We start from the raw sequence: 24,221 nt of genomic DNA on the forward strand, positions 1-24,221 counted from the left end.
GCAATGTAAGCCTGTCTTTAAGTAATATTAAGCAGATTAAAGCCCACTTACTCACGACGCGTCCCTCCAGCTGCAGTCTGGCACCAACGTGGCACAATTTCTCTTCACATCTCTTCACAGAAAGAGCTGCAGTTTAGGAATTTGTTCTGCCTTTTCTGATTCACCGAGTCTCACTGTGGAGGAAAAACAACTGTTAAATCCACAATAAATGTAAATGTACCTGCAGTGCTGGAATATAACTTCATACATTATTCATATTCTGTACTTTAGTATAAATTTTAGGTACATGTCAGATAACTTTGTACCTCTACTCCACCTTATTTAGGCAGGAAATATTATTTTTACTGTGCTAAAATGATCTGACATTGCAAGTCACTACAAATCAAGATTTTTGGACACAAAACAAGTACAAGGATACATGTACAAGGATAACTTAAAGGATTAGTTGATTAACCCTTTGAAACCTGGGCAACGAGAAATTAGTAAAAAAGTCAATTATTCCAAAAGATGAATTATTTTTAAAAAAAAATATGATTATAATAATAATAATGATAATAAATCTGATGATAATTTAGAAAATATATTTTTAAATATGTCAGTATAATAATTATAAATTTAGTTTTCTGGACATTTTTCTCCCCATCTTTTTTTCTTTTTTTTTAAAAATAATTTTTCCCCAAAAACTAATTTCTTTAATTTGTGGGACATTTCAAGTTGCACGTGATTTTGAAAGAAATCATTCAATTTAAAGACAATTAATTAGCACTAATTAATTAGCAAAATGGTTTAAATAATTTTAGTAGTTCCTGATTGTCAAATATTAATTATAACTAGAATTTATTTGCAATAATGTTCTGTTTTTCCTGTTTACATACTTTTACTTAAATAAGATTTTTAATGCAGTACTTTTACTTGTAACAGAGAATTTTACGGTGCAGTATTAGTACTTTTACTGTGCGAGCCCTGAGAGTAGCTCGGTCTTCCTGCTGGTGATGGCGGGCGGACGTGAGCTTGAGCTGAGAGAGACTCAGTGTTGGTGAAAGGTCACCTGATCCCACACATGGAGGGCCTCTCTGTGGAGGCGGCCCGGCGTTCACAGACCGGAAAACGTGACCGCAGTCCCGTCCCGGTCCAGTTTTGTCCCTGGTGTTATCATCACTGGGAAAACCCCACAAACCCCTGAGCTGCGTCCCGTCAGCAGCAGGGAGACTGTGTGCGTCCGAGACAGCTGCACGATTGGTTTTTGTTAACAGAATCAAAAGGGGGTTTCCTCTGCATGATGGCCGTTTTAGGACATTTTACACCTAAATGTTGAACTGTAAGCTTTTATTTAGTATTAGGTTGTTTTTTTTCCAAAAAAGACTTTTTGGAGGCCAAAAAAAATCTAAATCCTAAATGGGCAGACACAAATAAATATTTAGGAAAATTAGTAAATTGCTATTTTCTAATGTAGCAAGGCTAAAATAACAGAATTTCAGAAAAAAAATTATATGACCTTTAGTTTCCAAATTAAACCCTAATCCAGACCCTAAAGCAGTTTATTAAGGATTGACAGTCAAAAGATGATTAAATTTGATTTAATTGTTATTGGCCACATTAGTATTTTTAAATGACCCAGCAGCAAGGCACAGTTTTTTTTAAGCATATATATTTTTTTAATAAGTATATATATATAAAAAACTGTAAATATGTATTCAATCTGGGACAATTTCCCTATTTTTAAAAATAATTTTCATTTAATTTTCTTCTCCTCCCCTCATTTTTTAAAATCATTTTAAAGAAATTAAATTAAAATAATTAAAAAAAAACCAGTTGAATTAAAATTAAAGTTGTTACAGAAAAAAACAACTTTTTTGTTCATTTTCAGCACTTTTTAAAGACATTTTCTTGTGTGCTTTTTGACAATATTTCCCACTTATTTTCATTCCATTCTTTGTAACTTTTTACTAATTTTATTTGCTATTTTTTGGGCCATGTCTCATTAGGTTGCTCATTGCCTTCTCTCCATGTTTTTGAAAGAAATCAAACCAATTCACTCAGGTTTCAAAGGGTTAACTTGCCGCACTTATTCTGGACCTTGCTATTGCATAACGTGGTCTTCGTCATGACGTAACGTTTATAGCGCATTACTCTTTCTGTGCACTTTTTAGATGCACGCTTTAACTGACAAAAATCACTTAGTCGCAGTTGAAATCTTCGTGCAGATGTTATTAAAACTGTCATGTAAGTGTGAGATCACAAGTTCGAATCCTGCAGCGGACATGTGTCCTCTCATAGTGCCCTTGAGCGAGAGACACTGAACCCCCCTCCCCCCACCTGCTGTGGATGAGAGCGTCAGCTAAAATTTTAATGCCCATCTTACAGCAGAGAGCGAGTTTGTGGTGCATGAAATCTCTTTTATCCAGCGTCCCTCTGCGATGCTGTATGTTTTCTCAAAATAACCCCGAGTCTGCATTTTAAAAGTTTGTCGTCGCCTTTTCAAAGAAACTTCTCAGGTGCTCACATGTCCTCCGGAGAGCTGCCAGGAATAAAAACACATTAACATAACACTGATCAAGACACACCGTCTTTATTTTGCAGTGGGAATACAAATTCAAAACACAACCATCCATGGAGCATTCACACGACTTTTTTTTTTTTTTTTCCAGTCTCAGTGTGCTTTTTGTACAAGCGCGTCTCGGAGGAGAAACAGCTAAAGCCTGTCACAATCAATGCAGTTAAAGGCGACTTCAGAAAACATATTTGGAAAAATAAACGAAATGCGACATCCTTTTTTCATCACAGAAAACATTCCTGTCATTGCAGAATAAAAAAGGCAAAACCAACAGTGACCAAGGAACATTAAAAAAAAAAGAAGTGCGCTTCATTAAAACAACTTTTTGCTCAAGCTCAGTGAGGAAGATCTTTTTCCTCCTGGTGGATTTCTACTGTCATAAATCATCATTTTAGCTTTCGAACATCATTCCCACTTCACGTATCACCAAAAACAATTTGTCCTGCTTCGTTTAATCAGTTTTTGGATCAAGCGGCATGTTGCACCAGTTATTAGTAAGTGTGAACGTAGCAGAGACAACACTACTGCTTAGTAAAAACTGGCTGTACCCCCACAGTTAGTTACAAGGTAGATTTTAGATATAATTCAATAAAAATAGTTTGGGAAATTTGCTTTTTCACTTTCTTACCAAGAGTTATAAAACATTGATACCACATACAGCATCCAAGTGAGCAATTTTTGGTTCTAAAAACGTTCTGGTTCAATGCAACCGATGCAATAATTTAGTAACATTAGCAGCAGCAACATTTCTTTTAACGTTTTCCTTAAAGTTAGCGAAACATTCTCTAAAAACATCAAACATTGTTACAAATATTTTTTTTTACATATCACATTACATTTCCATTTAAAAAATGTTCTGTAATTTCAGGTCATGGTATAAATGTCGTTTTTAAAATGTTCTGCCTTTGTTCTTAATGTAACACTGTGGGAACGTTTTACAAAAAAGAACATTTTATGATTTCTCAACATCACCAAAACACCCTCAGATTATTGCAGTTATAACGTTACGTTTTAGTCAGCTTTTAATCTCATATTTGAAAATATGAACTTCCTTAAAACGTTTGTTGAACATAAAATTCAAATGTTTTGATTTGTGGTGGTTTAACGGTTAACTTTAACGTGTTAAATCTTGTTTGTTAAAAACATTTTAAAAACATTTAAAAATGGCATTTTGAAGTTTTACATACGGTCCTCAGACCACTGAAATGTGGATCGATCCACCGCAGAAAGTAGTCCCTGACAAATGCAACATTTCAACTGTTATTATCTGTTTTAGGAAATTACGAAGCCTTTTTTAAATAACAGTTAATATTAATTGTCTGTTTTTAAAGATTTGTATTGATTTGTTTACAGATAAATTCTTGAAACCAGGTAACTAACAGAGGTTTGCATAGACGCAGGTGAGCTGTGAAATGGTAAATTATCGTTTTTGTCAGATAAAGAAATGAGATAGAGGGTGTTGATTAGTGCAATTTGTGCTTTTATGGCAGGTTGTTTTGATTTGAGACTCAATTTACGATAAACTGGTGCAACAGGTAACTGATCCTTAAACTGTAACTTCACACTGAGCTCAAAGGCCTTTGTTTCACCTTAAACCACACCCAAAAAAAACAGCTGGTGTTATTAATACTGTTTCTATGCGCTCCACCTTCCTCTTCGCCACAATACTGCTCGTATTGTCCCGGGAAAATTAAGATTAGATTCAAAATTTCTCCTCACTGAAATCAACTTTGGTACGATGAAATAAAGACAAAACATTCCTCAATGACTACATTCAATCTGGGATCAGAAAACGACATTTTCAACCTCTAAATTTGCAAGTCAATCTCTCCTTTTGTTGTTCGGTGTAGATAAATCGTCCTGACAGAAGTCAGACGGCGACCTTTCAACACCCACTGCGTCTGAATCTTTCAAACTCTTTGACTAAAAGACTTCTGAGCCACAAAGTTCAGATACTCTAGACGACCCCGAGCTGCTTTTAGCCGTCCTTCACCGTGTGTGTGTGTGTGTGTGTGTGTGTGTGTTGAGAATATAAGACGTCTGAGTGGAGACGACTGTAAATAACAAATTATCTTATTTTAGGATTAGAGGTTTCGAAGTGTTCAAATCCAAACCACCTATCAATTTAATCACATATCAGTTTTTAAAACCTATTCACTTTCTGTATTGGATCTTAAAAAATGTCATCATCTTTTTAAAAAGGGCATTTAAAAAAAGTAATCGACTTTCTAAAGCTTTGTTTTTTACTACCAGCGGTTTTCGAGATATCTCAGTTTTAAAAGGATAATTCTAGTATTATTCTACATTTTGCTTTTTGTCAACAAATCCCAAGAAAACACTAATACCAACAATAAATTCTGAGCATTATGAGCCACTTTGCTGCACAGTATCCTCACACACCGTTCGTATGATATCTTACAGTAAGTTATACACACAGTTCGTATAATATCCATGGATGTAGTATTAAATCTGGATACCAGACACCAACATGGTGCCTATTTAGTTTAATGAGATTTGCTTGTCTTGTGCAGTTCTTTGCTTAGACCACTGAAATGTGGACTGATCCACCGCAGAAAGTAGTCCCCAACAAATGCAGTATTTCTACACGGTAAACTCAAAAGCTGATCTTACGCTGAAGAATTTAGACAACTGATTCCCTTCATAAAGTAAGTAAATATAACTATTAGTCTTTATTTATGTTTATTTCATATCTGATTAAGTTTATTTAAATTGAGTTATATTACTTAATTTTGTAAAGTTGTTGCAGCTCAAAAATGATGAGTGAAATTAACTTGTTTTTTATAAGTGATACCAACTTAAGTTTTTCAGTAAATAAAGTAAGTCTGACTTTACTGAACAGTTTTATGTATATCACATCATGACAAAAAGCTGGCTGATGCTTGATTGAGCATTGATACTTTAAAAAAAACCCATTATATTTGTTATCAGTTTTTTTTTCATCAATTTGTCGAGACAAATTCTTGGTTTCGGCTTTTCATGGGATTTCTTGACAGCAACAAAAATAAGAGACTAGAATATCAAACTTACTTCATCCTTTAAGATGTTGCTTGTTGACTTTTCCTCGACCTGACTTATTTTTGACAAACTTTCCCACACATGCAAGGACACACTAGTAAACTCAATAACACCTTCTTTCAGACCTATAAAACCCATTGTCTTCACATACGGCCGCAAAAACGCATCATAATACTGATATGAATTCCAATTCTTATTAATTCAGAAGTAAAATACTTTTGTTGATCAATTGGTATAATATAAACAGCACAGAATAAAAGGGAGCAGTGGTGATATTTGTAATGTTTGAGGGGTCATTTGCTCCGTCAGCAAAACCTTTAGAAAACGGTGCTTTACCTCACTGCCATCCTCCTATTTGTACTTATGAACCGCAGAGTATAAATTTGTATGGTTGCAATTGTGCCACTCATGGAGGCGCCACTAACACTGCATACTAAAAAAAAAAACAAAACAAAAAAAAAACAAGACACTATGATGACAAGACAGAAAACATATTTCTATACAGTGTAAAATCTTTGATAAATTATTCAAATAAATGCTTAAAAAGGAAGCAATGTACAGAAATGCGAGGACGAAATATACATTTTTTTTATCATATATTACTGCATACAAAAGAGAGCATGTGAACTTAAGGTGTGTCCGGGTTGGTTTGGTCTGAGAGAGCATAAGGTTCGCTGTGAGAAAGCATCTGTTGCAACAACAGCCAGGCAGGCTGACGATGTTTAATGAACACTGTTTAATCAAATTCTCTCCCGTATGAGTCAGCGCCGTACCCAGGAGGCCGAGCTGCAGGCTTTGTGCCAGCGTGCCTCCACCGGCAGCTTAATGCACATACAAAGGGTCTGCGGGAGTTCACTGGAGCATGTTTTTTTTTTGAAAAGCAGTGATAAACATGACAGCTGGGACGATTTGTTGCTTAAATCACGTGCGTAACTTGTTGCAGGAAAACTATGGAGGTGTTTGACCCTTTAGTTTGTGTTCACACTGCGAGCAACCAGCGTCGACAGCACGTAAAACATTTCCCACAGAGCTGAGAGCACGGGGACAACAATCAGATAAGATCCAAAAGTTCCCTCTTTCCCGCTAGAAAAACGGAAGAAAAAACTGAGACAAACAAATCTCACATTTCATCTTCTCGTACAGTAAGTGCAGTCAAGGTAAAAGTTCTATTAGTATTAGCAATAAAATATATTTAGCGCTCATTTATGCTCAATGTTAGAAAATACAGAAATAGACAGATCCTTCTGTCTGCCTGCGATCATTTTGTTTGTATTTGTGCATTTTTTTCTCAAAGTGTACAGATTCGGACAAAGTGGAGCAGTATCCACAGAGATTATTGGTGCAGTGTGGTGTAGTTTAAGCAAAGTATGGAAATTATGACTGCATTTTTAAAAAATGACTGGAACAAATCAGAATAATTTATTTTTTGGTTTTTTGTGTTCACCTGATTAATTTAAGTCTGATATTCTCTCACTTTTTGCTCTGTTTTTGGTCTCCACCATCTCCTCATAGAAAGGATCCATTTCTTTAGCTGCTAAAAGCTCCACTATGTTCTCCAGCTACACTTTAAAGGCCGGGACACATACCGTGTCTTTAACAGCCCAAAAATACACGTCAGTTGATCCATTGTTTATATTTAAATATATTGATTACAGCCAATTTAAATTTCTAAAATTTCATTGAAAAAACATCAATTTGAGCATCTTCATTTCCACCTTAACAGGATTAAACTATCATCTAAACAAGCTTTGTTTAATCCTTTTTTTATTGCTTTATTATTGGACATTTGTGTCTTGCATTTTTTGGTCCTCTTGTTTTGGCTTACCAAACTTTACCTTAGTTTTGTTTCGCTTACGTTTTGGTTGGACTGTTTTGCTCTGCATTATATTATTATTATCATTAAAAAGATTATGTGGTATGAATAAAGCTCCACAACAAGCTCCTTAAAGAGTGAGGATTAGTTTGTTAATTGCTGTTTCCGATGTGAGGAATGAGCTTTGGAAATCAAAAATCTGTAGAAATGAATGTCTCAAAAACCAACTCTCTAAGAATTCACTTTGAGTTCAGCGGGAAACGGAGAAGTAATTTAGTCGGCGAATACTTTTTGTTTTGTCATTTTTTATTTCAGCTCTTGTTGCCAAATTGCTTTTGGAGCCAAAGATCAGCGGCGTCAGCGAGGCTGTTTGCAGTGTGAAAGCACAATGTGACTCATCTTATTGCCGGCTGCAGAGTAGCATTGTCATTCTGTGTTACCACAAATTATTGACCACAACACCTCCACCTTTAGTGTTTTATCATCAGGGAAAAATGATTCGATAGAGCCTCAATTTCTGACAAGTAGTGCAAATTTCTTGCGGCGATAACGGCCAAGGTGCTCTCCGTAAACACATTCAGTGCTTCAGCGTTGATACATATCAAAAACCAGCAGCTGCTTGCTTCTTCTTCTTTTTTTTTCTACAAGGCTGCTTTTACACAAACCGGCTCACAGGGAAGGGTGAAAATAAAGGCACAGAGATTTTGGACTTTCTCTCCCAGTCCTTCCCCTCCCACCGTCTCGAGCAGCAGCTTCGAGAAGTTTCTAGAAGGCTGTGTCGACTGCGATAACCATCAATACTCTACCGCGCAGGACGCGACTGTTGGCTCTGTGAGCTTCAGCCTTGATGTGTCAATCCAGAGGATATCACCGCCTCAACCTCCCTTCCTCTTCCTCTCCCCGGGGACGTCTCACAGTCGCACTCAGTAGAAAGCAGCGGGTAGAAACAAAAAGCAGCAGTAAAAAAAAAAAAAAAATCGCCTCTTCTTTCTCTGAATTTTAAAAACCTGATCCATTTATAGCCTTGCGCGATCGTACAAAGTCACAACAAACATTTGAAACATATTACAGACTAACAGCTACACAAGCAGCGAGGGGACTTTTATCTTTTCCTCACAACATAACAGACTTTTAGTTTCCTGCATCTCAGCTGCGTTTTCTTTTTTGTCATTTGACTGCTTGCCAACGACAGCTGTGGTTTGCGGGATTTTTAGGGCGTTTGCCACGACAGTCGTGTAAATTTGGAGATCTACCAGACACACAGAGGGGATAAACAGGGTCGCGCAGGAGTGGAGAGTGACCTTATGTCAATAATGCAAACTGCCTAAATACTCGCTGTTCAACCGTTTGAAACATCTGCGTCACTTTGCTTGTGCTGTATTCAGATGCCTTTCACAAGTATTTGAACCTTTGAACCCTGAGCAAATTGTTTTCTTTTTTAAACATGGGGGCAAAAGGAAATGTGCTGGCATGAAATGTCTCGCAAATTGCAATAAACTAGTACGTTTGGATTTTTTTCTTTTTTTTTAAGCTACGGAAAATTGTCCAGAGAACTACACTTGGAATTATCATAATAATGCATTTAAAAAATATTTTAATTTTCTAAACATTTTTTAGGTCATTTTACTGTTTTGGTTTGGGTTTTGTTTTGTTTGTTATTGTTTTTTCATTTTTCTTTTTTTGTGCTAATTTTCAGGTACTGACTTTTTACTAATTTCTTGCTAATTTCTGGGCCTTCTTCCCGTGTTTTTAAATAACTCAGGGCTAATTTTCCAAGGCTGACAGGGTTAACCCTTTCAAACCTGAGAAAACTGGCTTGAAGTTATGAGTTATGAGAAAATAACCTGAAATTAAGCACAAAAAAACCCCAAATAATAAAATCTATATTAATAAAATAATTTATTAATAATAAAAATAGTTATTATTATAACATTAGTTTTGTGGATGTTTTCTCTGTTTTTTCACTATTATCTCCTAATAATTTATCTCTCCCACTTATTGAAAAATAATTTTCGGGCCATTTTCTTTTCCTAATTTTTGCAACTTTTGGGTCGTCCTGCAAAATTGCTTGCCTTTTTAGCAATGATTTCAGAATAAAACATACCAGTTTTCTCAGGTCTCAAACAGTTGAATGTGAAAGGCACAGCACATGCAAACTGATGTCTTTCCAGGTTTCAAAAGATCAAACACAGTTTGCCTGCCTCTGCTTCTGTTTCACCATTGCTGTTAAAAAAAATCTATCTCAATTTTACTGAAGATTTAAATTCCAATTTAACATTTGTTTATGCCATCTGCTCTGCCAAATAAAAACCAATATTAATGCAAAACTACAGCAAAAATAAAATAAAAATGCTCAAAAAATGTCATTTTTAATGCCCAAAGTCGGCACAAAACCAACAGGTACCACGATCTGGATCGAGCTGGCAGCCGTTGACGACTCTTTCTAAACGAGGTCACTGTATTTAACACATGCATCGGCCGTCTCCATTAGCAACTAAGATTAATCAGGCCAGACGGGGAAACCACTGCGAAGCAATCCATCACACATCATCGATATTAAGTGCAGTCCGGAGGATACGACCACAAGAACAGGCATTATTTAGTGCTTTGGCAGCGGCCTCGGCAACCACACACAAAATACGACAACAGACAGACACACACGCGCGCGCACACACACACACAGAAGATTTAAAAAAAAGTTCAAAAAGCAAGAAAAAAAATTCAAAGTGTGTTTCACAAAAGGAGTTCTGTGTTCTTCTGAGCAGGATCGGCCACAACTACCACAAAGAGACGAGAGAAAAAGCGCTGCTGCAGTGCATTCTGGGGATTTGAGTCTATTTACAGCCCGTGGAATGATAACGTACTAGGTTTTTATTTACACGCATTATCAGCTCCGTTCGTTCCTGCAGCGACGTCCCATCCGGTGTCCCCGCCCGGCAACAAGCTGTGATGTCTTTTTCAGATCAGTATTCCCACTGGTCTGTCTTCATGTCCAGATAGTTGAGAATGTTTTGGGCGAACTTCACCGCCTGCTTCCGCGCCATCTTGGTGGTCTCGTCGCCCTGCGGGTCCACGGCGTCCAGCGCCAGCAGCTGTTTGGTGAGCAGCTCCTCCAGCATCATGTAGCTCTTGTCGACCCGCTTGCCGTCGAAGCCTAACACCTGGGCCTGGAGGTCCGAGAGGCTCCCCAGGACCAGCCACACAGCCCGGTGTGATGGGTGCTCGTTGGGGCCCGGTTGGCGGCGGGCCAGGGCCTCACGGAGGTCCAGGAAGGTGATGATGGCTTGGACCTCCACCACGGCGCGGCGGCGAGCTTCTCTGATGCACGGGTTCTTGGCCGTGTCCACCTGGTCCAGGTGGGTGAGGAGGCTCTGCAGCTCAGCTTTGGGTCTGAAGCTCAGATCGCCCATCACGCAGTGGCGCAGGACGCCCTCTCGCAGGTGGGAGACGTGAGCTCGAACCGCTTCGATTTCACGGATGGAGTTGTTTTGCGCCAAGTCGTACCTGAAGAAACAAACACTAAATTAGTGCTTTGAAAACTACAAACTGCTCCTGCAGAAAGAACCTGCGTCATTATTAGCTGTAGATTCAGAGCAGACACGCCTGATATCACGGTATTATACGGTACACCAGAAAATCCCGACGTTTTCAATACCATCAGAAATGCAGACCTTCATTTTTCGGTAAACTTAAGTCTGTAATGAGGATGTTTTGCATGCAGGGGTCGGCGATATAATGAACATACTTTATGTATCACGGCTTGTTCCAGGTGCAATGTATAAAATGATTATATTGTGAACATCGAGTATAAATTGTCATGTCTTTTTTATAAGCCGCTGGCGTTTCGGTTCTCTCAACCTCTCACAGACACACAAACAAAAAGCGGGGCTTTTACAGAGCTTCAGACCGTGACTTCTCCGATTTGCAAATATTATTAATATATAAACTGGAGAGCTGTTGGTTTGTTTCCATCTTACAGTGGATTAACTGTATCACAATATAGCCTTAAAGTATTGTAATACTTGAACTTAATTTTTTTTTAATCACAGTGTACTCATGATCCTTAAAGCTGCCTTCACATGATAAGAATTTGTTTTTAGCTGACTGTATGTTGGGGCACAGAGTCTAGTGCTGCTGACACTTGCAGAGGCAAAGTGCAATGCAGTTATACGTCAAAGCAAACTTAAGCATTGGATTTAGCTAAGCTTCTGAACTTTATGCCTCCTCACAGACTTAGCAGCCCCTTCTGACTGCTGACATTTAGCCACGCATTACTTTTACTTGAGAATGTTGTTTTGAATGTTGTTATAAAGTGTTGTGTGTTTTTTTTATTCTGGCTGGTTTTGCAAAGAGTAAACTTCAAATATTTCTTCTATTCCATTGTTTATTTCCTGTGTGTATTCGATCAAACAAACTTCATCAGACAACCTTTTCTTAATTATCATTTTCTTGCTTATTGAGGCCCAAACTCTGCAACACAAAGAAAAACATGTGAATGAAGTGGTACTTGAATCAGTGCTCCAGTCTGCTGTTGTACATAATGAAGTGCTCGGTAGGCGTATTGCTATCACTGCCTCTCCGTTGATGTGAGTCTAATTCACTCCCGACAGTGCAGCATGATCCAAATTCAAATTCAACAACAACACTCGGTCCCCTCCTCCAGTCCACCACCCAAAGCTGCTACTGATGATCAGGATAACGTGAGGACGGCACAATGTTTACTTCATAGTCTGAAGTATAGAACAGGCTAAAGTGGTACCTCGAGCTGGGAAAGCTGGATATCTTCTTATCTACAAGAGATATCAATCAACAAAAAGACAACTATTTTGTAGGGGTAGGGATTTGTATCTGTCTGACTGTCAAATCATGCAAAATTGGCTACCATTTTTCCACGCCAGAAAAAACAACTAAAACACCCTTTGAACCCTTTGAAACAGAGCTTAAAAATTGGTTTGATTTCTTCTTCAGCTTCACAAGAAGTCACTCAAAGTTAGCAATAAATAAATAGATAAATTGTTACAGGAAAAAAGCCTGAAAATTGGAATTTAAAAAATGAGGAAATTACCTAAATAAGTGCTAAAAAACAAAAACAAATGAAATAATTTTAAATATAATTCTAACAATGTTAAGTTATGAATAAAGTTTTCAGGACATTTTCCCATTAACAAACATAATTTTCTAATTCCTTACGATCTCTGTGAAAAAAAAAACAATACATTTTTATTTTATTTGTAGGTCATTTTCTTGTCACGAAATTAAAACAATTTGCTCAGGTTTTAGAGGTTTAAATGCGTGATTGTAAATAGAACTTTTGGCCCCGAAAGAAACAAGCCACAAACAGTTGTTTCCAAACGCCTTACCCTGCTGATTTAGACAGAAAATTGTTCATAAATTAAGAAAACATTTAGCGCTTTGCGAGTGCTACGTTTTTATGGGGGAGCTTTGATTAATAAACCAAATAAGCTGTAAATCATGATTTATTGGGAGAAACCAACAAATTTCATGTAATATCAGACATTCAGCACCCTTATATAACCTGATGGAAGGATCCTTTGTTTCATGACCACATTTCCAGCCACTGCGATGTTCTCAATCGTGAGACTGGAAGTTGAAATCAGGCTTCTTCGAACAAATCGTCAAATATTCAAGAATTTAGGGGTCACCCTACTCTTTTGATACCAAAACTGCCAAAAATTGACAGAACACTGGCTCCTAAAATGGGAATATTTGCGTTTCCTGCGACAATAAATCAATATGTTTGACAAGACTTCTGAAGACTTCATCTTGGAGAAAATGATCAGCAGATTAATCAATAATTAATTAAATCCCTAATCTGCTGGTCTACATCCTCTGAGTGCCGCCTACCTGCGTGTGTCGTCTCCCTCCCCCTCCAGGTCCAGATGTTTCAGCAGCCCGTTTATCTCCTCCACGACCTGTTTCCTGTAGTTTCTGATCGCGGCGTTCCCGGAAACATCCAGAGCGTCCAGCTCCACCTGCATCTCCGTCAGGATCCGCGACAGGTGGGCGCAGCTGTCCCTCCCGCTCAGACCCATCAGCAGCGCCACAAGCTGACTGCGCGCCACGCTCACCTTCACCATCACCTGGTTGATGCGGTGCACAGCCTCGTGGGTGTCCCCTGACAGCGGCAGGGAGAGGGTCTGCTGCTGCGTGCGACCCTCGATCACATCCTGCACGGCGCACAGGCGCGTCAGTGCCCGGTAGCGCGCCTTGCGGAGCGGCACCCTCCCCTCGGTCTTGACTTGGGTGAGCCTCAGTACAAGCTCCTGCAGGGCGTCCACCAGCTCGTCGTTTATCTCCGCCACCCCGCCGGACCGTTGAGGCGCCACCACGCGTTCATCCACCAGCCGCCGTGCCTCAATGCTCAGCTCCTCGATGGCTATGCGGGATGGATGAGTGGCGTTCTCCTCCAGGTAGCGCAGGAGGCCCTCCACCTCTTGTGCCGCTCTCTTTCGCGCCCCCTGCAGCTCCGGTTTGCCCTCCGTGTCCACCTGGTCCACCTCCAGCAGCAGCCGCGTCAGCTCGCGCTCTAGACGCTTGTATTCTCGGTCGTTCTGCAAGCCGCTGAAGGTGCACACCTGAGGCCCCAGAGACGCCACCTCCTTCTGGACCTCGTACAGCCGCATCATGGCGGGGTGCTGCGGGTGATATGACGGCTGCTGCTGCTCCATCGGATGTTGCTGCTGCTGCGGTCCGCCATGGTCCATCCTCTTCCCTCCATCAAAGGGCTTCCCAAACAGGCTGCAGAGAGAAAGAAACGTCAAAACAATCAGCAACAGTCCACATTTACTTTTGTGAAGTTGTTACAACTTAAAAATGAAAAGTGGAATCACCTTGTTCTTTCTAAGTGTTAGCAACTTCAGTTAAGGAAGTTAGTCCGACTTAACTTGACCATAACAATACAGATTAAGCCAGTGATGAAGTTAGGAGTATCTGTTCTGTTTACATGTTTAAGAAAATACAAATATGACTGACTAGTTTACAACCAGCAGAATACATATATAGATATATAGCACAGTAAACTTGGTTTACTGAAGTTACTAAAACTTGGAAAGATTGATTTAATTGAACTTGTCATTTTTAAGTTCCACCAACTTTACAAAATCAATTAAATACGACTAAATCTTAAGTAAATTAGATAGACAATTAGAAAATTAGTAAATATAAATTTAAACAGTTCTATTTCCTTATTTTTTAAGGCAATCTGTTTTCTAGACTTTTAAAAAAGTGATGCTGACTAGAACCATCAGCTTGTTCCAGAAGGAGAGCCCTTTTGGGTTACTTGAGGAACATTTTATTATGGTGCCAACCACAACCCTTTTAGAAGGATAACATAAAGGGTGATACCTAGAACCATCTACGAAAGGTTCCACCTCTCTGCGTTTTTATCCAGAACCTTTCCACCTCCTATAGGTGGAACAAGAACCCATCAAGGAGGTTCCACCATGAAAATGTTCATTCCAAGGGTCTAATCTAGAACCCACCCAGGGAGTTCTACTAAGGACCCCTATCAATTTCCTAGTGTTTCATATCATATTGCTTGGGTTTCATCAAGACCCTACCCAAGGTGTTCTACCAAGAACCCAATCATATTCCAATGGTTTCATCTAGAACACACCCACCCTGAGAACCCTTTCATATTTCTAGGGTTTCATCTAGATCCAACCTCAGGGGTACTCACGTTACTACATTTATATTCCAAGGGTGGCTCTAAAAATAGTAATTGACTACATTACCCATATATCTCTCTCCCACTATTCCTGGTTTTAGTTCTAAAGAGAACTAGTCTTGCAAAGCTTACCCCTTCTTAAAACAAAAGGGTTCTGGGTAGAACCTCCGCCCTTCAGAACGAACCCTTTTGGAACCTTTCTTTTTTCGGACAGCTGGACGGAGCCTCAGCAGAGCTCGCATCGCTGTCTTGTTGTGATCTGTCCAGAATGGGTGGATTACTTGAAAAGTTTATTTTCAGACACTCGCAGCCAACACGCTTTGAATTGGACCTCCAACTAATATCTGGATCTCTGCCAAAGCAGCTGGCACAAAGACGGACTCTGGAGCGTCCGCCAAATATTTAAATCCACCAACTCCACAGGAATTTACAATAATGTTGTTGAATGTAAATGTTATTAGCCCTTTTCTCACGTGTTATTTAAAATGTAGATAATGTGGTATTTCTGAGTTGGAAACAAAAGGAAAAGTCTGTCTTTCTTGGCATCTTAAATGAGAACAAAAGCAATAACATTCCTGCGTTACAATTACAACCTACGAACTCCTAAATAAACACAATGGCTGTTATGTTGCGCTGAAGACGGTCACCCACTGACACCTAAAAAAATAAATAAATCATAAGACGGAAAACCAGCCAAGGATAAATAGTATCTCTAATTTCCAGGCAGCTCTGTCATCCTTAACATGTCAGAAATCCAGCCTGGGGGCTGAAGAGTCATTAAACATGAAAATAATCCATTTTAAGTGTAAGCAATCCTGACGCTCTACCACTGTGCTGTCACTTCCTGTCGACTGTCTGCTGGTTTCCAGAAACGTTAACCAGTATTATCTATCTGGAACCGTGACATTAACGGGAAAACCCAACCTGCAATGCTCAATTTGTTGCAGGCTCAGTTTGTAAAAGGGAAAATTCAAATTTAAATTATTATTTTTTATTTTAATTGAATTTAGTTTTGTTTTATCGTATTTATTTATTTTTTAATATAATTTAATTGTTATTTATCTAAATTTTCTTGTTTACTCTTAATGTGAATGTGAATCCTTTATTATTATGTTTTATGTTTTATTGCTCTGTAAAGTACTGAGCTGAGAAATCTTTCAGCCCAAAAGACAGACCTGGCTGTGACCACACTTAACAGGAAAAAGGTAATTAGTAAGGGTATTTCACAGTAATAATAACTTTATTCAACCTGGAAATGTCAAAACAGAGATTAAAAAAGGTTTTTTTAATTTTAAATTTGGTCACAGGAGCGACAGACTTGAAACTTTTGACCAGAAGAGGTAAATGATACATTGATTTGTGCTGAATTACTCAACAGTAATCAAAAGATTACCCTATTAAGTATTTACAACCAGTGGCACGGTGACCCCATACACATAAACAGAGCACAGCTTGTCAGATACTGTAAATATGTCCCTCTACATGCACTCAAAACGACTGTGAAGTGGAAGTGAAAAAAAGTCTTCTCTTGACCTTGACCTCTCTTCAGAGTCCGTTCTTATTTCTTATCACATATAACTCCAGATGAATCGCATAACAACATGACCAGCTAACGAAAAGACGAGCACAAATGCCCACCTAACATATTCAAGTGAAATCCCTAGCCCTTACAAATCATGCAAGAAAATGAATTAGGTTAACCTACATTTCGTCTCGACGAGAGGAACACCCACATGACAACCATTCGGAGTATTGCTGAGCATTTCTGTCGGGCTCGCTGGCTGACATGATGCTGATAGCTCCCTAATCCACACAAACAGGATCCAGCATGCCGATCAGGCTTTGAACACTGAGAGGGAAATAAAGTGACCAACACCCAAAATATAAGTAACAGCTCAGTGCAGGAAGGGCGTGGAAGTGTGTCACAGGTGCTCAAAGCGAGGAAATGTATTCCCCATTCAACACTACTGGGAAAAATGCCTTCAGCACAATGATACTTTTCTAATTGGATTAATTACTCGTTTAAACAGTTAAATTATCTTTTAAGCCAAAATGCCAGAACTTCTCAAATGTGAAGATTCACAGATTTCTCTGTTTTGAATTATTATTAACTCAATAATTTCAGATTTGGGGTATAATAAAACATCTGAAGACAGGTGCTTTAGGCCTTTTGATGTTGAACACCAAGTTCATTATGCTTATTAAGCAACAGTTTATACAAGTTATGCTTTATAGAAGCTTTGCAATATGTTCGTAGTATGTAGTCTGTTAGTGGTCATTGTTTGTAATTTTGTGGTTTTGTGCCTTTTTGTGGACATTTTGCATCTCTTTGTAGTAGTTTTGCATCTCTTTGTAATGGATGTGCACCTTTTTATGGGCTTGTTATTTTGCCTCTCTTTACAGTCATTCTGCATGTCTTATAGTCATTTTGCATCTCTTTATGGTCATCTTGCATCTCTTTTTAATCATTTTGCATATCTTCATAGTCATTTTACATGTCTTTGCAGTTATTCTGCATGTCTTTGTAACTGATTTGCATCCTTTACGGCCTTGTCATTTTGCATCTCACTGCAGTTGTTTAGCATCTCTCTGTAGTTATTTGTCTCTTTGTGGTCATTTTGCATCTCACTGCAGTTGTTTAGCATCTCTCTGTAGTTATTTTGTCTCTTTGTGGTCATTTTGCATCTCACTGCAGTTGTTTAGCATCTCTCTGTAGTTATTTTGTCTCTTTGTGGTCATTTTGCATCTCTTAGTAGTTGATTTCAATCCCTTGCTGAGCTTATGGTTTTGCATTTCTCTGTGGTTGTTCTTCATCTTTAGGTAGTCATTTTGCATGTCTGTTTGAATCTCTTTGTAGTTGTTTTGCATCTCATTGTCATTTTGCACCACTTTGTAATTGTATTGCATCTCTTTTGCATTTTGCATCTCTTTGTATTTGTTTTGCATTTATTTGTGGTGGTTTTGCATTTTTCAGTTGTTGTCCTACGTCTCGTTGTAGTTGTCTCTTTAAGGTCCATTTGCATCTCTGTAGTTTGCATCTTTCTAGTAGTGTTGCGTCTTTCTGTAGCATTTTGTGTGTGTAGTCGTTTCTGTGTCTCTTTGTAGTCTTGTTTTGCCTCTTTGCCTTTTAGCAACATTCTGCAGCTGAAGCAGAGCTCTTTTTTTTGCAGCTGTTGAAGAGCTGAACCTGAACTTCAGGATTTACTTCGCAGCAAAGATAAAGAGAGACTGTCTGACTCTGGTCCAAAGCTTCCTGCCATAAAAGATCCACGCTGACACTCCTGAGCTTAAATAGTACACCAACACTGCAGCACACAATACAAAATATCACAGGAAGCCATAGCAGCAAGCTATAGACAAAGGCTTTGTTGAGCAGAGCTATTTTGCCGTTGTGATTTAAATTGCTTTATTAATTTTAATCAGGACATTCCTACGTCTAACAGAGCTCTGCGACTTTAAAACATTCATGTTAATAACAGTCACTTTGCTCTGGACTACACCCCTCGGGTCGCCGGGTTCATGCTTGATCAGTAATCCATTCATGATCACCATGCAAACCGCTGCTGAAAAGATGAACCACCTCCAGCATTAAAATAAATTCTTAGGATTAGAAAAGACACAAAGAAAAGAAAAGAGATTGTAATAATTCTTCCCATCAATCCACAAACGCCTACATCAAAGTGAACTTTCTATATCTGCAGGGTGAGCGCTAATACACAGGATTAGGATAAGGACCGTCTTGTAGTTTTTTGCAACAGAACATGGCTCGGGGGAGACAGTTGCATCACGAGACAGGCTGTCATTATCAGTCGAGGTGCCCTGAAAGCGTGAGCGATTGTTGAACACAAGCCGCACAATATGACGTTTTGTTATTTGCAGCATCAGTAACACTTATGGAATAGACGGGATTATGTTATCAAGCCTAAAGTACTTATGTAAGAGGGCGAGGGGCTGGGCATTTCCAGAATAGTGGATGCAGAGAGCCAGGGCTTCCAAATCTGTGTATTTATTAGGATAATCTCAACAAAATCCACTCCAGCCTGGCAAACACCTCGTCCCTTAATTTGATCCAAGAGAGACAAGATAAAAAAACAGGAAGCTGATGTGGAAAAGATGAGATTTGCTCGTAGGAATCTTCCCTCTGATGAGTGGGGGCGTATCTGAGTTTCCAGAGTGCTGAGTTTTCAGGGTCCTATGTTCCCCAGATCCTCTTAATATGACACATTAAGGAGGGTTTTATGTTCTCTGCAAGGTTTTTTTTCACCTGGTTCAATGTGCGTTTCCCTCATTTAACATGTTACAGTCACCCTCCTACAACTTGCAGCAAGAATACTCGGCACTTCTGCAAAATGACAGGAGGCCAGGGGCCAGTCGAAGCAGTCCCATAGATGTTACTAGGATTTTAGGATATTTCTAGGGTTTAGGGACATTCATAGGATTTTAGCACATTTCTAGAATTTTGGGACGTTTCTAGGGTTTTAGGACTATTAGAATTTGAGGACATTTCCAGGATTTTAGGACATTCATAGTATTTTTAGGACATTTCTAGGACTTGAGGATTCTCCTAGTTTTCTAGGACATATATTATTTAGCACGTTTCTAAGATTTTAGGACATTGAGGACATCACTCAGACTTAAAGACGTTTCCAGGATTTTAGGATGTTTCTAGGATTTTTGGAAATTTCTGTGATTTTAAGATATTTCGGGGATTTTAGCACATTTCTAGGATTTAAGACTACTGCTCAGAGTTTAGGAGTTTCATGACATTTCTGGGATTTTATTGTGTTTCTAGGATATTAGGACATTATAGTCTAGGTTAGGACTTCTGATAGGGCTGTAGTGGATCCTCCACTGACACTTTTTTTTAAATAAACAAGCTCTATTTTGATAGAAATATCCTAAAGTACCAAAATATTCATGTGTGAATCCTTTTACTTTTATTAAGAGTAAAAACTGGTTGGGGGGCCACCCGGCACCCTATCTGGGGCCATAAGTTGAGTGTCACTGGCCTAGAGCCTGTACTGATGTTACACACCTTGAAATTTACGCCCTCAAATTTGCAGGCAAGACAGTTTTCTTGACTTAAGACACTGATACCTCCTCGGTGGCTGCACGGATTGCATTTGATATGTCCACCTCCTTTTGTTTTTTGCAGATAAAAAAACAACCAATGTTGGTTTGACACACATGTATTAGACCACGGGAACATAGTGATGACCCCAACATGAGTCACCCTGCATAAAGGAGCTGGAGGTAACATGCCACGAGCACCCCCCTCCCCGTTTTGCTTAATCTTCCCCCCAAAAAAACGTTCAAGCACCTTCCTGCATGCACGGCTGCATGCACCGGCTCCTGCACGGCTTTGCGCATTATGTCACCGTACAAAATCCTATTTGGCACAGCTGGCAGCCAAGGTATCTGCCCTCCTGTGAGACATACACACACACCAGCAAACACCACACCTCCACTGAGCACCTCCATCCTGTCACCCTCACACACACACACACACACACACGCATTAATATTTCTCACCTTTTCAAAACTCCGAACACATTCGCGCACATTTTTACGGATGTCTGTTTCCATCAGCAGCACGCAGGACGGATCGTAAAGCAAAGTGGCATCCAGATGGACAGTTTACCCCCCAAAATGAGAGAGATGTCGGTGATGCTCCGGTCAGCTTCAGCACCAACGACTGACTGACTGACTGCGGTCGGCTGGTGTCGCCCCTCCCACACACACCACCACAGGGGCTTCCTCCGCCGACCCCCGCGTTAAAACTCAAAATATACACCTCAATAAATCTGGATTATTGTTCAAACAGCCGTTTTGGATCCGATAAACGCAGTAACCGAGCCCTGTTTTCCACGTACGCCGCTCCGTGAATGTCATTGTCCGTGACGGTGCGTTAAGCTAGCCACCGATGATCACCTGACCGAGCCCCACCTTCACCAAATAACTCCGGCTTTTTAAAAAAAAATAGTGATATAAAAGCACCACTTTGTCACTTTAACACTTTCGCTCTTACCTGCATAGCCAGCGTACAGCCATCTGAGCGGAAAACTGGTCACCTCCCCTGATTAAAGCTAAACATTAGCCCACCTAGCTACCTTCTAGTAGTTACTTTTCGGCTCAGGCGGACGAACTATCGCGGAGTTTATCGTCGCCCGTTTGGGGGAGAAATTAAATCGTTTCACCGCCGTTTGTTTCACTCGACGACTAAAAATGCGAATCAATGCTTAGTCAATGTGTAATAAATCCACGTCGAACTGCAAGAAATTAAAATAACGTGGTATTTTGTCCGTAATCGAGTCAACTGTTTTTAACGAAGTGTAAGTTTTGGTCGACCAACATCGGGTACGCTACATTTTTATAAACGGCCGTGCCGTTTGTTAGCAGCAAGGGCGGGGAAATCAAATGAAGGCACTTGTGGGATACTTACGTGAGTATTTAACATACTTTTACTTTAGTAAAATATTGAATGCAGGATTTTAACTCGTAAAATTGTATTTTTAAATTATGTGTGTTTTTTTAGTTGAGTTAAATATATGGATGCTTTCAGTATTGTACTACATTTATTTATATATGTATTTATACTATCTATACATTTATGGATAAATATAGTGTATCCTATGTATAAATAAATAAATACAGTAATAAATAAATATGTAAAATAAAAGAATGCTTACATGCTGAAATAGGTAGTAAATACGTTACACACAAGAATAAATGCAGGAATAAACATGCAAAAAGTGCATAAATGCATAGAATTTTCTTTGTGCATTTAATTAAGAAAATTAATCTATTATTTTATTTGTCAATATATATTTACACATTTATTTGATTTTTTAAAATTTATTTCATCAACTATTTCGTCTAATAATTCCTCCAGAATTATTTTTTTTTTAAATTTTACTTAGCATTTTAACTTGCAAATGAGTATTTTTTAAACTGCAGTATTACTGTAAGTTTAATAAAATATGGTATGTTATGAAATAATATAAATTAAATGGGCCATTCTGCATACTGAGTACTTAACATTTGGTACTTTATGTTAGGTACTTTTTACATTTTGAATGCTAGACTTTTACTTGTAACATAGTTTTTGTGGTTTTTTTAATTTTACTGCAGTAAAAAAGAAAAAAAACTTTCACTTCTTCCACCAATGACGATCATGAGTCGAAACCCCGCCCCGACTGCGCCGGTGATATTTTGGAGCGCACCTTTTCGTTGTGGGAGTCACATGACCAAACTGCTGGTCGTGCACACAGAAGGACACCGACATGAACTCATCTGAAGGAAACTGTAAGCTCATGTTAGTATCAGGATAACCGGCACAGTAACAGTTAATGTCTCTCTTTAAAAAACGGTTTAGGTTCATTTAATAACATGACGTCTAAAACAGCGGCGGCGGCGGCGGGCTGTTTAACGTGGAGGGTTTTCAGTCCTTTCAGCCTCCGCGCTGCATGCAGCTCACCAGCAGTCAATAGTCGACAGTGCAGCTCCAAACTGGCAACCCAGCAGGACAAAAAACCAAAGGTGAGTGCACCAAATCTCAATAATTCATAAAATATACAGAATCCCACCGACACCATGCTGAATATTTGACTTACAGGAAGTGGAACGTCCTCAACAGCTCGTGCACAACCTTGAGACCTGTGCGCGTGTGGTTGTGTGTGTTGCCATGATACTGTTGCTGGGATGGTTGCCATGTTTTCATTTAATATGCACAGTAATGTTTTGGTGGAAGAAGGATATTTCACTTCAATAATAGTATCATCATGTAAACATACAAGTAATTCCTCCAATGTAAAAGCCCTGTATTTGATGTACTATCTTGGTAGAAGTACAGAAGATTTATGGAGTACTAGTACCCATGATGCAGCATAATGTTCCCTTAATATCTTACTCAATATATTATTAGATTTTTAAACCCCACTTTCATATCACACGCTCATATTGCTCTAATATTATTTACTACTTATGAGTTAATTCTTTAACAAACAAGTTCTCATCATAATTATCAAATATTATTTTATTTTGAGAACTTAAAACCTTTTAAAAGCCAGGTTTTTGTCAGGATGCCACTATGGTTTTAGATGGACAAAAAAAACAACCCAATAAATTATTTTCAATACACTACATGCACAGTTGATAATTTATTTATTTTTTAAATTTTTTTGGTCCACATCAAAAATCTGTCCACAGGCCATAGTTGCCCCCCTTTCTGTCTCCCTTTCTGTGGGTCTCAGGACAGAGGGATGTCGTATGCTGTAATGCCCACTGAGTCAAATTTGTGATAATGGGCTTTAGAAATCAAATTAAAATGAATTGAACTAATTACTGTAACAGGGATTCAGTTATGCACTATACACAAAGTATTTTTCTACCACAGTACTTCAGAAAAAGTGCAGTTTCTGGTGTAAAGCATAAAAAAATCAAAATAAATGTTACATGCCAGCAGTGATAACATCTCAACTGTATGTTTTCTTCAGAAAAGTGTCGACAGATTGAACCTGTTATCAAAAATGTGTTTTTGTAACAAGCATTGCCTAACCCATAACTCAAACTACACTTTATTTTGATGTTAAATTCACGTTTTTCGTCTAACTGTGTTATCTACAGTGACTGACTGAAACCAGTGTTACCAGTACACTTGTTTCTACCTGTTTTTTGGCGTCTGAGTCCTGCATCGTCTTCTCGTCCTCGCTGAGCGTCCCATCGTGCAGTCTGGTGTGAAATGATAAGCAGCCGCTGCCTCTTTCTGAGTGTGTAAACATTTATCGTTCACTCAAATTAAATTCTTCACGTTGCCCCGCCCTTCAGACTTAAACCTTTAACGTGTAAAAATGAGTATACATGAGTGACATGTAGTATAGAAAAATGTAAGTGTTAAAGTATAGTTTGCAGTGTTGTTACATAAATGTAGGAATCAGTAGGAGGGCGTGTTGTTCAGCTCAGCCTTCTCCTGTGGAGAAAGAGGGAGCAGCTGAAACGGACACAAGTCAGCAAAATAAAATAATAAAATAAAAAATGAAGAATTAAAAAAAATATAAATATTACTCAAATTTCCTATGAGTAACTACAAAAGGACAATCATTTAAAAAAAGATAAAATTAAATAAAACCATT

The 24,221-nt window shown here is 38.8% G+C and overlaps 2 protein-coding genes across 7 annotated transcripts in view; one reads left to right on the forward strand and one right to left on the reverse strand.

Annotated features, from left to right (window-relative positions):
- coa8 (cytochrome c oxidase assembly factor 8) overlaps nt 1-24,221 on the forward strand; it is a 39,121-nt gene that overhangs the window by 9,915 nt on the left and 4,985 nt on the right. The window contains exon 1 of one of the 3 annotated variants that reach the window (XM_042501052.2): nt 22,342-22,629. The exons of the other annotated variants lie outside the window; for them this stretch is intronic. Coding sequence (XP_042356986.2) covers nt 22,480-22,629 — 150 coding nt within the window. The 5' untranslated portion in view covers nt 22,342-22,479. Of the gene's footprint in view, nt 1-22,341; nt 22,630-24,221 lie in introns of those variants that run through there. 3 annotated transcript variants of the gene reach the window in all.
- Nucleotides 2,554-23,843, reverse strand: bag5 (BAG cochaperone 5). Of its 4 annotated transcripts, none has more exons than XM_088087238.1 (3): nt 23,757-23,843; nt 13,269-14,162; nt 2,554-10,907 (listed from the first exon to the last, which is right to left on the reverse strand). In XM_088087238.1, exons 1-3 carry the CDS (start codon nt 23,810-23,812, stop codon nt 10,367-10,369), a joined length of 1,491 nt encoding a protein of 496 aa, XP_087943364.1. In that variant the 5' UTR covers nt 23,813-23,843; the 3' UTR covers nt 2,554-10,366. The 4 variants fall into 4 exon arrangements, with proteins under 4 accessions (XP_087943364.1, XP_042356581.1, XP_042356580.1 ...); XM_042500647.2 differs by lacking the exon at nt 23,757-23,843 and adding an exon at nt 21,119-21,255; XM_042500646.2 differs by lacking the exon at nt 23,757-23,843 and adding an exon at nt 20,623-20,762.

The sequence above is a fragment of the Plectropomus leopardus genome, chromosome 14 (assembly GCF_026936395.1).
Source record: "Plectropomus leopardus strain MGB_pleo_1.0 chromosome 14, ASM2693639v1, whole genome shotgun sequence".
NCBI classification, from domain to species: Eukaryota; Metazoa; Chordata; class Actinopteri; order Perciformes; family Serranidae; genus Plectropomus; species Plectropomus leopardus.